Raw genomic sequence first — 15398 nt, forward strand, 5'->3', positions numbered from 1 at the left:
TGCAATACCAACTATAATTATAGTTATAACCATAAATAATATATTAATAAAAATTATTAAATAAAATATAATGATTATAATTGTGATGTAAGACATCTATTGGTTCACTATTAAGATTTTTTTATATAATTAGTCTTAAATTTTATTGAAGAAAAATGTCTAAATTGATTAGAACAATAAAAACAAAGGACAAATTAGTCTAAATTTTAACATTATGCCGGAAGACTTAATATGGTGGATTACTCTATGCCAATCAGAAAATTTTACCGCTCTACTCCTTAAACTCGGATCTGTCAGGCTCAGAATATGAGACCTTATATTACAGATGATTGTAATGTGAGATTACGATATGTTCGGAATGTTAAAATCCAAACACCGTAATCTCATTTGGAAATATAACATTACGAGACGAACCAAATGTCCATTAATTGTTAAAAATTTGTAAAATTACTTTAAATTTTTATGCCTTTTATAATAGTATAAAAGTTTCTCCCCATCCAATAACAATATAACATTATTATTGATTATTGAAGTTGAAGTACACAATTATATATATTTATACTTAAACTAAAATTTGGCTCTTGAATTATATTTTTCTTTTATTTTGTACTTAAATTTTTATGTCTTATTTTAATATTTAAACTATTTCATTTTATTTTAAAATTTATTGTCATCCAATGAAAATATTTCAAGTGTTATGTTTTTATTCCCATTTTCTTTTATACAAAACTTATTTTTACTATTTTACTCATAATTTCTCTCAATTCTTAAATTAAAAAAATGTATTTAAGGGTAAATCTAGGATTTTCTAATTATTATAATAGCAATGATGTTTAAGTTGAATGGGCTCTTGCTATTTTTTTAAATAAATAGAGAAAAAAATGATAATCCAAGTAATAAAATAGAAAAAAAAAAGAAAACGGATCTAAATCTAAATCTAAATGAAGGTTAAATAATTGCTTAAGCTATTTTTTTATACCAAGTATACCAATTTCAAATAAATTGGGAAGATGGAACATGGTACCACCAACATTAAAACCAATATTGTGGTAATGTAGAAATCTACCACGTGCAAGCAGTTTCGTTGCCATTTGGCATTGGCCTCTCTTTCTTTCTCTCCTGCTGCTGTGAGTATCTGTTTTTTAACTCGAGCCTATTTGGGCTTATCATTACTTAGTACTAATACCGTAATACGATGCGTACACGAGACTGAGTCGACGACGAGGTGAATTCAGCAACCGCACCACCGCGGCTTATTCTGAAATCAGAGATCGCAAAGAAAAAAAAAACCGCCGCCCACAGATACCGGAAAAAACCACAATATTTAGCGGTTTCTGTTACTCGTTTTGAGAGAGGAGGCAACACGAAATTGACGAAGGAAACCAAATAGCTGGCACGCCACGCCATCTCTCTGCATTTTTCCACTCGAATTGCGGTTTTAATTTCCACATTACAATTATAATCATCGTACTGAAGGAAGGAAGGATATGAAAGGTGGCGGTGGCGGTGGAGGAGTTGGTCCCGCGAAGCGGCGATGGAGATTTCTGGCCGTTGGCGTGCTTTTCCTTGTGGTCCTCTCGATGCTGGTTCCCCTTGGATTCTTGCTTGGCTTACACAATGGATTTCACTCTGCTGGTGCCTTTTTTTTTCTCTTTTATTCTTTTAGATCTGTTTTTTACAAGGTTATTGTTATGCGATCGGAGTCGGATTTGTAGATCTAAATTTGTATTTCCCTTTCTTATTAGCAATATGAACCAGATCTCTGATTGTACTCAGTCATTTATGCTTTATTCGTTTTTCATTTGCGCTTTTACCTGTGCCTGCAGGATTTGTGCCTCGTCCACATACTACAACTTCTGTAAGTCGTTTACGTTACTTGTCCTTTCCATTTTACTGGCTTTCACTCCGTTTATCTTCATTCAATTTCCTTTTGTTTATCACTTTTCGCTGCTTAAATCAGTTTATTTCTTGATTCTCTAATACCAGTATTCAAATGAGAAAGAAACATCAAGTTAAACTAGAAAAATGATCTAATCAGTTTTCATAATGGTTTCGTGCTTTGAATTTTTCTGACAGGGGGATCGTTCCAACCATGTAGATAACCTTGTGAGAAAATTAGGGCCTACTCTACCAAAGGTTGGTTTTTTCTTGATGCTCCTTTACGTGTATTCTGTTTCTGATTAAATATGATGTGATATTCGTTTTCTTTCCTCACCTGGACTTGCCCAATGATGTATATGATTGGTGTTGGTAATGCTTGAGTTGTTGTAACAAAATTATACAATGATGGTCAAGTAGCTATATCCTTTCTTTTGACTGAGTGTCTAACCAATTGCTGAGAAGAAATGATTGCGGGCATCTAAACTTCTCCTAGTTTCAAATTTTATCTATCTCACAATTTCTTTTTTCATCAAGGCTGTAGATTATATGGTCAAGGATTTGACATAAGATTGGTATTATTACATTGTGTTGTGCAATCCATGAACTATGATAGAAGAAGTTAGTATGGAAAATGAAGTTAAATCCTTGTTTAGTTAATTGGAGACATATGAGACAAGGTAGAATAGAACTTGCTTTTCGTTTCACCACTTGATTGGTATTTTTATAGTGTGTTAAAAAAAATTGAAATGAACAAGCTTTTGAACTGTGTGAGCAAGAATGTAATTATTCAGTCATTTTTCAAATAGAATAAAATTATGTTTTGTTCCCTATTTGAAAAGAAAATAAGATTCTAAGAATGTTAGGGAGTTAAATAAAGGTGAAAGACGATGATGTCATTAATTGCGCGGAGCAATTACTTTCTAATTTTGGTGAGAACTTTGTATCCTATATTGTGATGCTGCAACTGTTGGTTGTGAAAGAAAAAAGACATGGCCTAAGGTTACCATCTAGCTTTGCTAGTATATTCTCTTGGCTTTGTACTAAACTCCTTGTGGTTTAGATCATCATATGTTCACTACTTATCAGGGATTAAGAGATTGGATTAACCACTCTCTTTTTGTAGTTTATATCATTTTTAAAGTTGATCCCTTAATTTGAGTTTGAGTCTCGTGTATATGAAGACATGTTTGCAGTAGCATGTCCTCCATTTCTCCATTAACTTGTAATCTAATTTGAATACCTTAACCTGTTTTACAGTTATCAATTAAGCACCTTAATAATTAGCACTGAACTTTTATGTTTTATGTTATTTACATGCATTCCAACTGCTCTGTGGCTCTTGTCTAGGCTTATAAAAATACCTCTTATGCATGTAGTTTGCTCATACTGCAGTAGCCTATGACTATATACATATTGCATTTAACTCTTCCTTTTCACTTCAGGATATTCTTAAACACTATGTAAATGAAGCTAAAAATGAAACCAGCAGTGCAAATGCCACGCGTAAAAGTCAGAAAAAAAAAGGTCTGGTTGAACTTGTTTTTTTCTTAACTGTGCCTCGGGTAATTAACCATTCCCTTTTATGAGATTTCAGTTTGATTTAAAAAAGATAATACTCAACAGGTACTCCAGTTCCTCCTCAAGTCGTGCTGCAACCACTCGGCAAAAGAAATGTATGCATATTGCTAAAAGTTTGTTACATGCTATTTAGTAAGTCCTTTTAGTGGCATATATAACATCTCAAAATTTTGATTTTCTCTCACAGATTAGTGGAGATGGTGGTAAAGCAGGGATGAAAGGTGGTATTGATGAAGGTTTGAGATTATGTGAGTTGCAATATGGGAGCTACTGCATTTGGCATGAAGAAAATAGGGAAGACATGAAAGATTCCATGGTGAAGAAATTGAAGGACCAGCTTTTTGTAGCCAGGGCATATTATCCTAGTGTTGCAAAAATCCCAGCCCAGAACGCGTTGACTCGTGATCTAAGACAAAATATTCAAGAACTAGAGCGTATCCTTAGTGAAAGTACAACAGATGCTGATCTTCCACCAGAGTAAGTTATTGCACATTCTTCATGACTTCATAAAATTCCATGAATAGGGCCAACTACTCCAGGTTCGATACCATGAGGATTTTGACCCATTTACTGACTAGAAATGTTAGTTTACAATAAAATGTTGTACTTCACTTCAAATTGAACCTCCACTATAGCATAAAGTTCTTGGAACGGTGTATTTTGTCCTTTACAAGTATTTCCCTTCAAGTTTCATAAAAACTAGAGGGGCCACCTTAAGTTAGTATCTCACCAAAGGGAAACATTGGAAAACTTTATTCCATCTAAGGAAACTGGACACTTTATTGAATCTGGAAATAGTAAAAATGGTATTCAGTTTTAACAGAGGTGATATGTGGACAATTTGTCCTTTTGCATTCCTTTATGCTACTTTTGTTCTAATCCAGGAGTAGGGACTCTATCTTGTAGCTTACTTAGATCTTGCTTTTAGTAATTGGGTGCTATATCTTTGTTCACCTGATATTTTAATATGTTGCATCTGATAGACCTGTATCATATTTCTGTAACTCCTTTCATGGTTCCTGGTGACTTGATATGACCTCAGCACACTGGAGCTAGCTTCTTAGATGTTACTTCAACTCTTCATTTTTCTTGGAAAAGATGTGTCCAACTCCTGTGTCTGACATATCTGGACATGGGGATGGAGATATGACCCTTCAAGGAGCCTCCAACATTTTTACTTGAGTCTGAGAAACATAGCTTAGTATTGATTTATTTAGTTCTTTGTTATGATAGGCAGTTTAACTGAAATTGTCATTATGAATTCTTGATCTTAAAGATATCACAAAGTGGCCCCAATATCGTTGTGAGTAATATTGTGTTTCAAGTCCTACAATTTTAGTCTCCCCCCCTTCCCCCCCGCCCCTCTCTCTCTATGTCTGTCCTTTTGGCAGATTGATCGGATAAATAGGGGTCACCATAATCTTTCATTTTTTCGAATAGCTAGAATGTTCATATTTCTTGCTTCAGTACCGAATCTTTTTACTGGTTTTGTATCAGGATTCAAAAGAAGTCAGAAAGGATGGAAGCTACAATAGCCAAATCCAAATCAGTCACTACGGATTGTCATAATGTTGACAAGAAATTGAGACAAATATTTGACCTAACTGAGGATGAAGCTAATTTTCACATGAAGCAGAGTGCATTTCTTTACCAACTTGCTGTCCAGACAATGCCCAAGAGCCAGCACTGCCTGTCTATGAGACTAACTGTCGAATATTTCAGAGACGATTCATTTGATCAAGAGCTGCCTGTGAAATACTCTGATCCCACATTGCAACACTATGTTATATTCTCCACTAATGTCATTGCATCAACAGTTGTAATAAACTCAACTGTTATGCATGCAAGAGTATGTCTTAGTTATTATTGAAACAACATTTCATGGTTCTGCTATGCCTGAATTCTAGTGGTGAGACTGACTTGTTACCCTGCAATATTTCAGGACAGTATGAACCAGGTTTTTCATGTGCTGACCAATGGACAGAATTACTATGCAATGAAACATTGGTTCCTCGGGAACACATTTAAGGATGCTATAGTTGAGGTGTTGAATATTGATCCTTTTATTCCAGATTACTACGATAAAACCACTCCATCTCACCTAAACTTACCTACCGAATTTCGAGTTTCCTTTCATGGCATCAATAACGCATCAGCAATGCATAGCAGAACACAATATATATCTATTTTTTCTCATTCCCATTATCTTCTTCCTGAGATATTCAAAAACTTGGAGAAAGTTGTGGTTCTGGATGATGATGTTGTTGTCCAGCAAGACTTGTCAACACTCTGGAGCCTTAACATGGGACAGAAAGTGATGGGTGCCATCCAAATTTGCTCTGTCAGATTGGGTCAGGTGAGGAGTTATTTGGGGGAAAGCAACTTCCACAAAAACTCGTGCACTTGGATGTCCGGATTGAACGTAATTGATCTGGCCAGGTGGAGAAAGCTTGGCATTTCTGAAACTTACTGGAAGTTGGTGAAAGAGGTAAGTAAATCTTATATTGATAATATCTCTTCTCATTCAATTACTTGTGCAGAACACTGTTTAAATTTGATATTGATATTGCATTGACTCTGTATGAAATTAACCTCTATCCTAAATCCATTTTTAAGTATATTTATGTTTTGCTACGGTGTCTTTGACATGGAATGTAGAACAATCCAGAGCTGCAACTGTCAGACTATGAAAATTCGCTGTGTTGACTCTCATTTGTTATGATGACAGCAGGTCAGCAAGAAGGAGGGATCAGCTGCGCTTGCAAGCTTGCTTAGTTTTCAGGGCCTAATCTATGCGCTCGACAATGATTGGGTTTTATCAGGACTTGGTCATGACTATGAGCTTAGCACTCAAAGCATCAAGAAAGCTGCAGTGTTACACTATAATGGAAATATGAAACCTTGGCTTGAGCTGGGAATTCCCAAATATAAGGTATACTGGAGAAAGTTTCTAAACCCTGAAAATCAATTTCTAAATGAGTGCAATGTAAATCCATAAATGGGCCGGTGGTGGGGTTGACACAGTCTGAATCCTTAGAAAATTGAGGGCTCAAGGGGAACTAAGGTGCTGACAATTTTGACACTGAGCTAGAGAATTTTGAAGGGGGTGTTAGATGGCAACAACAAAAGTATAGCTGTGATGACCTGGATGGGTGCATATATGTGTATGTATTCTGAAACTTTGCAGTAAAAATAAAAGAAAGGACTCCCTGGAGGTGGCTACAGATGGATTTTGTGGGGGGGGGGGGGGGGTGCTATTGAAGTGATTGTTGGAGAATGGAGAGGTAGCTTCTTTCATTGTCTGCTTCCTTCTAGCTTTGTGTGGTACAGTGAATTAATGTGAGAAACCTTGACAAAATAATCATACACCGAGAAGGGCGTGATTTGCATTCAAATTCAATGGCGCCATTCTCAATCAAAGAAAATGCATTCATCCATGGAGTGGTATTATGCTCCTTCAAAATTTTTTGGATTTTCTATTTCATTTTTTATTTTTATTTTTCGTCTTGTTTTGTTTTGTTTTAGGTCGTAAGGAAAACGGTCCAACTAACTAAGCCTCCAATTAAAATTTTTTTTCTTTGTTTTATTTGATTTTGGATTTTTTTCAATGCACAGGTATTGTCGTAATGCTAGCTGATTTCACAGATATGCATTACTCACATTGCTTTCCTTATTTATTTATATGTTATTGCAATTTATTCCGAACATGTAACATTATAACATAGAATCATATACGTAGGACTGTAAACAAGATAGCAGGGCATCATAAGTCGTACGACTATGTACATGATTGGCACAGGAGAACGTGTCAATAAATTAGTAACTATACCAAATGTAGTTCATAGAGTGAGGCTGCAAGGATCATTGAACTGGAGTGTTATTATGGTTGTCTTTTAGAGAAAAACATATATATTTTACGAGAGGAACTATATGTTCCGTAACTGAAGATTGTTCTTATGGTTTTTATCCTTTTGAAAGTAAATATATACTTTATAAACGACCTTCGCATCTATAGCCCACTCTCCCAGTAGAGTGTATAATGTGTGTATAATGTATTGAGATTTGAGAGGGGTTTTTAGGGTGTCGTCTGTTTCAAGCCGACGGTAACAGATAGGATTTTTCAACGGTAGAAGTATTGTGCTTGGGTATTTGTGTTTGATTTTATTTTTGAGTTTTGTCTTTTAATTTCACGGAGAGTCCTCAATGGTTTATCAAGGAAAGAGCTCTTAAAGTGAGAGTGTCTCATTCATTAAGGAAATATTAATAACTCGGTCTTGGTGGGATTTGAACTCATGTCCACTTTAAGTATAATACTTCTACTGTTGAAGGGTTTTTCGACTTATGATGAATGACATCTCGAAGACTTATCTTAGAAAATGACTTTTACTAAATCATTTTCTCTTTGTTAGTCTATTATAAGAATTAAGTGATAATTAGATTTGCTATAAGGAATATTTCCTAACATATGGATACTCGCTTGTGCATTCAATAACCGGATTTGGACAAGTAGGTAATTATATTAATCAACTGGCGAGGTTAAAAATGGTAGTCACGAGGGAAGTTCGGTGATCGTATTACACACTAGCCATATAGGACGATAAAAACAGGCGACTCTTTAACTTATATCAGCGGTGGGTTATGATGCTTGGATTATGGACATAATCAATAGGACTAACTAGGAAGCAGTCACACCTGTTGCAATTGTTGGGTTATCTTGCATTCAATGATGCCGGTAAGTGAAAGATATATGAATCCATATATTCATACATTAGTTACCCAGGAGAAAACAAAATGATATTTTGAGATGTGGACAAAAAAAAAAAAACATGGGCGTCGTTGTCACAGATAGTATCATATTATAAATTTGGTTTTGTTTTAGGGTTGTAAATGGAAAGCTTGAAAGAACAAGAAGGGGCTATTAAAGATATGTCAAGCGATAATAGTAAAAAAGGTGCCATAATTGGGAGAATATGTGTTGTAGAAAGCTAGAGAATGTAGCACATGTTTGGTGCCCTTGTGACTTTTACACCTACTCACATAATTAAAAATTTCTTCTCGTTAACCTATATTTCAAAACTTATTTTTCTAACCTGTATGAATTCTCTAAATCTGATAATCACATTACATTTCAATTAAATTGGAGCAAAATTTTAAATATAAAATAATATTATTTCCTCCGTTTACAAAACTCAAATTTAAAACTTTACTGAAGTATAATCTAGATTATCATTGTTTTGATAATTGAACCTATTTTTAGGCCTAGTGAGTAGGACATAACATTGATAGCCTTTAATTTTTCTTTTCTTTTCCTTTTCCATAAAACAAAACAAGCTGAACACCTATCTTCATTTATTTAGTAGTTGTCACGTGGATTCCATTTTTATATTACCAAATGAAAAGCATAGAGCTTCCAAAACATTACCATTATGATGAAATAGAAATTTTAACTTAAGCTTATGCTAGTATGGTGCAAGGGATACCTCATACGTTTTCCTAAACCAAAAACCCTGAAAGCAACAATAAATACCACTAAACTAAACGACGATATCAAATTCATTTTTTTTAAAGAAAAAAAAACCCTATGATAATCTCATAATAATAATACAGTGGGATCCCTTGAGGCATTAGGTATCGTTCCTCAAATAAGTCAAAAGACATACAAATATATATATATATATATATAGCTTAGCTGCATTGCAAATTAAAATGGAAAATAAATAAGCTAACGGTGTAGAGTTGTGGTAGTGGTAGCATGGAAGGGTCTCCAAGCAGAAGCAGTAAGCAAGCAAAGGTCTTTCCAACCAAGCTTGAGTGCACCATTGTCTTCGACTAAGGTGTAACCATCGGAAGGGAACATTCCCAATAGCAAGGTAGCCTGCGTGGCAGCATTACCGGCTAGAGAAATGGGCTTGAACCCGGACTGCTGCAGCTTTTCCCTCCAGTTATGGAACTTGACCTCCTCGCTGCTTCGGGAAGGACCGCCTAGTGCCAGCACGTTCCGTATCTCCTTGGAAAGTAGCTGTTGCTCGACCACGTGCCGTTCCTCGCTCTCCTCGCCGTAGCTTGCTCCAAGGGAATCGAACAGGGCAGAATAGTAGTGTATGGCTTCCACAAACCTTCCCAAGAATGACCCACCGTGGCTCAAGTCTTGTTCTACTACTGTCACTACTTTGGGTGCCAATCTGATCAAACACAACCGCATGTGTTAGTGCATATATGTTGATTTGTTTACTATTATATTATAGGATTTGTATGTGATGCATATACAATTCTATAACATGTCATACTTTCATTTTTTTATGACATGTCATCATCAAATTCACTATATGTATATCGAACATAAATCTTTCAATTATTACACGTTTTAAACACAAACTTTGGGATATCATGTTAAGTCACAAATGCATGTTGACTCAATTTTTCCATTAAAATTACTTAAATGAAATTAACATAAGTGATCTAATTCATTGATGATAAAAGTTCACTCGTGTATTTTCATGAAACTAAAAAGTTATAACTTAGATGAAAACCGATGGTAAATTAAGTAACCTATACTGTAAATTAAAAACTCACGAAAAAAATCATAGAAAACCCTCAATTACTACGTTATATATAATATTTCACCAAAATTAATTAATGTGATATTGTTCATATTCATAACAGGAGTAAACCAAGAGAATTGTAATGAAGAGGACAACACAGACTGACAGACAGAGAGTGCTATGGTTTTATTAACATGAGTAAAACAACCAAAACATGCTTTTTTTAAATAAAAAATATTTTAAACTATGTATTTATATTGGATGCAACAAAAACATTTATATTTTATTTTAAAAACTATTGAATGTAAAGCATTATAAACCCATTATATATATATATATATATTTCATATTTGAAGATGCAGTCTCATGGCCTGGCCAGTGATGTTTCAGACATTGAATACATGCAAACAAAATAGCTTCTATTTATATGTAAAAAGTGATCCAGGACCTGAAAACTAAAAGGGACATATGAATGTATTTGAGATCCTGGACTAATGCATGTGTCTCTTAATTACCGATATCAATAATGGATGGTCATTTGATGCACTAACAATAAGCTTGTGTATAGGATGATAATCTATCAATAATTATGTGTTAATTAGTAATAATATACTAAGCAATGGAAAAACAAAGATGGAAAATTTATGCAAGTAATTAAGGATGTTGTTAGTCACCTTTGCAACAGCCACAGTGTATTGGTATCGGAGCCGGTTACGTCATAAAGGGAGTGCTGCAACCAGTGAACCGCCACGGCTTCCGTCTTGCTGACGTTGAGTCTCTCGGGTTCCAAGTTGCCCACTTTATCTGCAACGGGGCAAAACTCGAATGGTATTCCCAGTTTGTCTGCAAAATCAGATAAACGTTTACCGGTGGCTTCCAGGGCCTCTAAGGAGGTTCCAAGTCCGGTGAGGCGTACGTGCGGTGGGCCACCGGGTCTGGAAGCGAGAATGTGGAACAGTCCGGGCCATTGCAGGCCTTGCATTATGTCAAGATCTATAATGTGCACTCTCTCCTCCCTTTCGAACGCTTCTTGTATGGCTTGATTGGCTGTGAAATGCGAGAACTTAACGAATGGGCTTATCCCATTGAAAACCTGGAAAGCCGACACCATTTTTTGGGTATGGCTCGGCGGGATTGATGGTAGCCCGCCGCATATTCCCAGGCAAGAACTGACCAACCTAGCCGAGATAGCTTCCGAGAAATATGCTGCCACGCGCTGAGCCGAAGTTCCGAACGGCGTCGACAGTTGGGACAACTCTAACAGCATCCTATTTGCATCCTCGAAGTTATTAGCTGAAACCGCCTCGGCGCACTGCAGGAGTAAAGTCAAGAGGTGCAACCCTTCTTCGTCTCTCTTCTGTTGCCGTAGCTCCTCTTTCCTGTCTCTACCGTTGCATGCTTGGACTGTTTCAACGGTGGACGTCGGTGCCGTTGTGGTAGTCCCTACCGTCGCCGTCGAAGCCGTTGTCTTCTCCACCGGGGAGGTGTTTTCTTGTACCAATGGTTGCCCTTGAGCTCGGTGGTGCTGATTTAACGACGGAACCGGTGGTGTAGTCGCCGAAGGACTACTGCTAACCTGATTGTTAGAAGAGATGGGAAGTGGGGTTATTCCCCAGCTTAAGTACTGATTCATGGCGCAGGGTTCGGTCAAGGAGTAATTAGGGAGGCTATCTATGGTGGAGTCCAAGTTAAGCGTGAGCCCAGAGGAGCCTTGTTGTTGTTGTTGCTGACTATGGTGTCTCGCCAACGAGACCTCCGGCAGATGCAATGGCGGCGGCGGCGCCTCCTTCCTTCTCCGTTCAAGCGGATCCATTAAGGAACGAAGCCTGTACTCGAGAAGGGCAGCAAGGTTCGGGTTGCAAGGGTAAATGATCTCCCTCACGTTGTGGATGAGCTGAGGAATGGAAACGTTAGAGGAAGTGTGGATAAGGTCCCGTATGACCCCATCAATCCACGCCGTCGCCGAACTATCATCCACAGAATTCGAGATCGGAGCTAAAGAGACAGGGACGGTAGTATTCACGGACGTGGCAGTAACGGCGGCGGAAGCGACGGCGGTATTCCGATTCCTCTCCGTTGGTGGAAACAAAGGCAAACCCGAAAACCCACACACGGCAGGCGGCTGGGGACTATTAGTACCCACGGCGTCGACGCAAGAAAAGTTAGAAGCAGTCGTAGATAAAAAAGCAGGCCCGGCTGACGTCAAGGCGGCGAAATTCGCAGAAGGGACAATGGTGTTAACATTATCCATATTCATAGTGGAGTAGTTGAATAGCGGATTAGGGTTATTACTAGCACCGGTGGCCGCTATGAAAGAACAAGCCATGTTGTTATCAGAAACAAACTGAGTTCGACGAGGAAACCTGTGGTAATCAGCCACCTCGGAAGCCATCCTCTTCCTCATCGTGCTCCTCATTTGGCTTTCATCGTTGCTGTTTCTACCATTAATACCACCATTTTCACCTACCAAATCACAAGCGGCCATTAACATCAATGAATTTCACTCCTCTTCATAAAGCTAACAAAAGCAAGCAGTAATAATACACCGTTCTGCAACAAGTACACTATATTTATGACAAAATGGGGTTGTGAAGGAGAAAGGTCGTCCAAGAAGAAAACGGTAGGAGAATTGGGACAACAACGGCTTTGGGATTCCACTCACTTCACTCACTGTAATAGCTAGGCTAGCACGACATTTTATGCTAAACCCAGAAAAAATAAAGAAAGGCCAATATATATATATATATATTAAATGCATGAAACGCCGTTGGATTTGGATGTTTGTAAGTTTTTTGATATCTGAACTGAAAAAGAAATGAAGGAATTAATGATGGATTTTAAAAGGAAAGTATAGATGAAGAAGAGGGAGAATGGTTGCTGAGGGTGGGTACATCAATTTATTGCCTCTGCCAAATTAGAGATGCAATTATTATATATCAACCATCCCTTTTTTTTCTTTCACGATTCAATACTAACTTAACTTTCATGTATTTCGCCTATCATTATATTTATATTAAATTTAATTAACATTTACTTTATCAATAATTTATGAAAATTTATTGGTTAACCTTTTTCAATTTCATAATTAAATCTTTAATGCCAAAATTAGTAGTAGGTTTATGTTTTTGAATTTTATACAAAGATAAATTCTATAACTAAACCAATTTTATTGCCAATAAACCAGTATAGTAAATGATTTAGGTTAATGGTATCAATAATAAAAGGTTAAATAATTAAGTTATTAATTTCACTAATCTAAAATTTCATGTACATTTTTTTTTTAGTTTTTATCCACTAAAAGTGAAAATAATTAGTTTATAACATATTTTTAAAAGCAATCCATTTCAATGAAATTAAAATGATTTTTAAACAAATTAATTAAACTATTATTCAAATTGAAATAAGAATTCGCTCCCGATTTGTTTTAATTAATAAAAAACAAAAGCCCCATTATAAGTAATAATATTTTGATTTATTCTACCTAAGGTTATACCCTAATTATCAATCCATTTAATATTTTTATTTTTATTTGTAACTATTTAGTTGTGGATTTTCCTTTTCCTTAATCAGTAGTTATGGAATTCCAAGTAGATAACCAAATTGGTTGACTGAAACCAATTGAATTCCATCAAAGTGGTCCAATCATATTAGGTTCAATGACGAATTGACCAGTCTATTAGTCAAAATTAGGGTATGCAAAGGGGTTAAGTGAATAGTCTTGGAATACAATGACAACCTTAATTGAATATTTTACAATGAAATATTTGTAGCTGTAACCCCCGTAATTTTATTTATACGACAACTTGGTCCTTTTCTTTTATTCTCACCGATACTTAAATACTAATTCTTTTTAGGTATTTGTTTTGAAACTACCTTTATACTTGCCGTATAGAATCCATACATAAAACAACAAAAGCAAAAATAAAAGAAAAAAAAAACGAAAAGAAAAAGCACTTTCCAAAAAAATAAACAATCAAAACCAAGATTATGTTCGATTACGAGGCTATATTGATTCAATTTTTAAGAATTTACTTTCATTTATCGAGTTTGATAATTTATTAAAACCAAACCCTTTCTTTAAATAAAAAACAATTTACAAAATTATTTATATGCGTGCTGCTAAATGTGTGATTAAATTATATATGCGTAATGTTAATTTAGGAAAACTCGAATTTATATTTGTAATTATAATGTAACTGTGTTTGTACTAAACTCTTTATAGTAATTAAAAAATTATTATATATATATATATATATATATTTGTGTCACGTATATTTTAAAATTAATAAATAATAACATGTGAAATATATAATATATTAAAATAGATTAAATATAGTGTTAAATTTATAATAAAATTAAAATGTAAATATTTTTTTCCAACAGTTTTTCTTTTACATTGTTATGTACAGCTTTATTTAGTCAACTCCCACTTATGAGAATTACTTGTATTATTGTGAATGTCAATAAATTTTGCCCCAAATGGACACCAATTTATGCATCCACTATATGATATATGTCTTTATTAACACACTAATTAAATTGAACGGTCCTTTCGCTTTCTATCTTTTTTCTTCGCATGATAGAATATCATAGAAATGTAATTTCCAGAACTTTGTTATTTATTATATAAATTCTAATAATAAAATGTATATTATAAACATAGTAGTTATAATTTAATATTATATATTTAAGTAATAATCCATATGATGAGCTGATTATATAAAATTTTACATTGCACATCAAATATCATTAAACTTTTAAATATGCAAAACAAAAATTTAAACAAAAAACTGAATATACTAATTCTAAAATTCAATTTCTCAAATGCAATTTATTGGATTTTGTGAACCATTTTCTTTCCAATTTGTCTATTATCATCTTCATCGTAATCACCCCAATTTATTGAAGTTGTGATTATATTTTCTTTGACATAATGTTTATAATTATTCATAACCTATCACTAATTCATAAATAAGAGAATAATGTACTTAAACACAATTGAACTTACGTCCTTCTATATTAGCAACAATACCCATATCAATTGAGTTAAAACTCTATCAGTAAATTACTAATTTAACTAAAAGATTAAGATGAGGTGGATGGGTAACCAGTGTTTTGTTTGATTGATTGTTGGTTTTATTTATTTATTATTATTATTATTTTTTTGCTATTTTACATCGTTTCTTTCACAAATAGGATGATGTATTTAGCAGTACACTAAAATAAAATAGATACCTTTAAATTTTTAATTTATTAAATTTAATTTACAATTCAATTAAAAAGTATCAATTTTTATTTTATGATTAATTTATAATTATTTATGATTTATAAATATTTAATGATGTAAAAAATTGTTTTTATTGACTTGAAAATTAGTTTTAAAAATATTTTATGAAA

At 34.6% G+C, this 15398-nt stretch overlaps 2 protein-coding genes across 3 annotated transcripts; one reads left to right on the top strand and one right to left on the bottom strand.

Moving 5' to 3' along the window:
- Window positions 1-965: 965 nt before the first annotated feature.
- LOC108457456 (probable galacturonosyltransferase 7) lies at window positions 966-7456 on the top strand. 2 transcript variants are annotated; one of them, XM_017756531.2, is made up of 9 exons: window positions 966-1635; window positions 1827-1858; window positions 2077-2136; window positions 3324-3405; window positions 3505-3554; window positions 3647-3936; window positions 4957-5308; window positions 5402-5947; window positions 6188-7456. In XM_017756531.2, the coding sequence occupies exons 1-9, from the start codon at window positions 1488-1490 to the stop codon at window positions 6455-6457; spliced, it is 1830 nt and encodes a 609-aa protein (XP_017612020.1). In that variant the 5' UTR covers window positions 966-1487; the 3' UTR covers window positions 6458-7456. The 2 variants fall into 2 exon arrangements, with proteins under 2 accessions (XP_017612020.1, XP_017612021.1); XM_017756532.2 differs by having other exon boundaries at window positions 6191-7456.
- A 1351-nt stretch (window positions 7457-8807) lies between these two features.
- On the bottom strand, window positions 8808-12980 carry LOC108456993 (protein SCARECROW-like). Its single transcript, XM_017755781.2, has 2 exons — window positions 10676-12980; window positions 8808-9641 (listed from the first exon to the last, which is right to left on the bottom strand). Exons 1-2 carry the CDS (start codon window positions 12490-12492, stop codon window positions 9182-9184), a joined length of 2277 nt encoding a protein of 758 aa, XP_017611270.1. The 5' UTR covers window positions 12493-12980; the 3' UTR covers window positions 8808-9181.
- Window positions 12981-15398: the final 2418 nt, after the last annotated feature.

The sequence above is a fragment of the Gossypium arboreum genome, chromosome 9 (assembly GCF_025698485.1).
Source record: "Gossypium arboreum isolate Shixiya-1 chromosome 9, ASM2569848v2, whole genome shotgun sequence".
NCBI lineage: Eukaryota > Viridiplantae > Streptophyta > Magnoliopsida > Malvales > Malvaceae > Gossypium > Gossypium arboreum.

What these genes read in the sequence shown, in the direction of transcription:
- LOC108457456 (XM_017756531.2), top strand. Translation starts at nt 1,488, where the DNA reads ATGAAAGGTGGCGGTGGCGGTGGAGGAGTTGGTCCCGCGAAGCGGCGA. An exon ending in GTCCACATACTACAACTTCT is followed by an intron (nt 1,859 to 2,076) that starts GTAAGTCGTTTA and finishes TTTTTCTGACAG; the next exon opens with GGGGATCGTTCCAACCATGT. An exon ending in TAGGGCCTACTCTACCAAAG is followed by an intron (nt 2,137 to 3,323) that starts GTTGGTTTTTTC and finishes TTTTCACTTCAG; the next exon opens with GATATTCTTAAACACTATGT.
- LOC108456993 (XM_017755781.2), bottom strand. Translation starts at nt 12,492, where the DNA reads ATGTTAATGGCCGCTTGTGATTTGGTAGGTGAAAATGGTGGTATTAAT. An exon ending in ACACTGTGGCTGTTGCAAAG is followed by an intron (nt 9,642 to 10,675) that starts GTGACTAACAAC and finishes GTGTTTGATCAG; the next exon opens with ATTGGCACCCAAAGTAGTGA.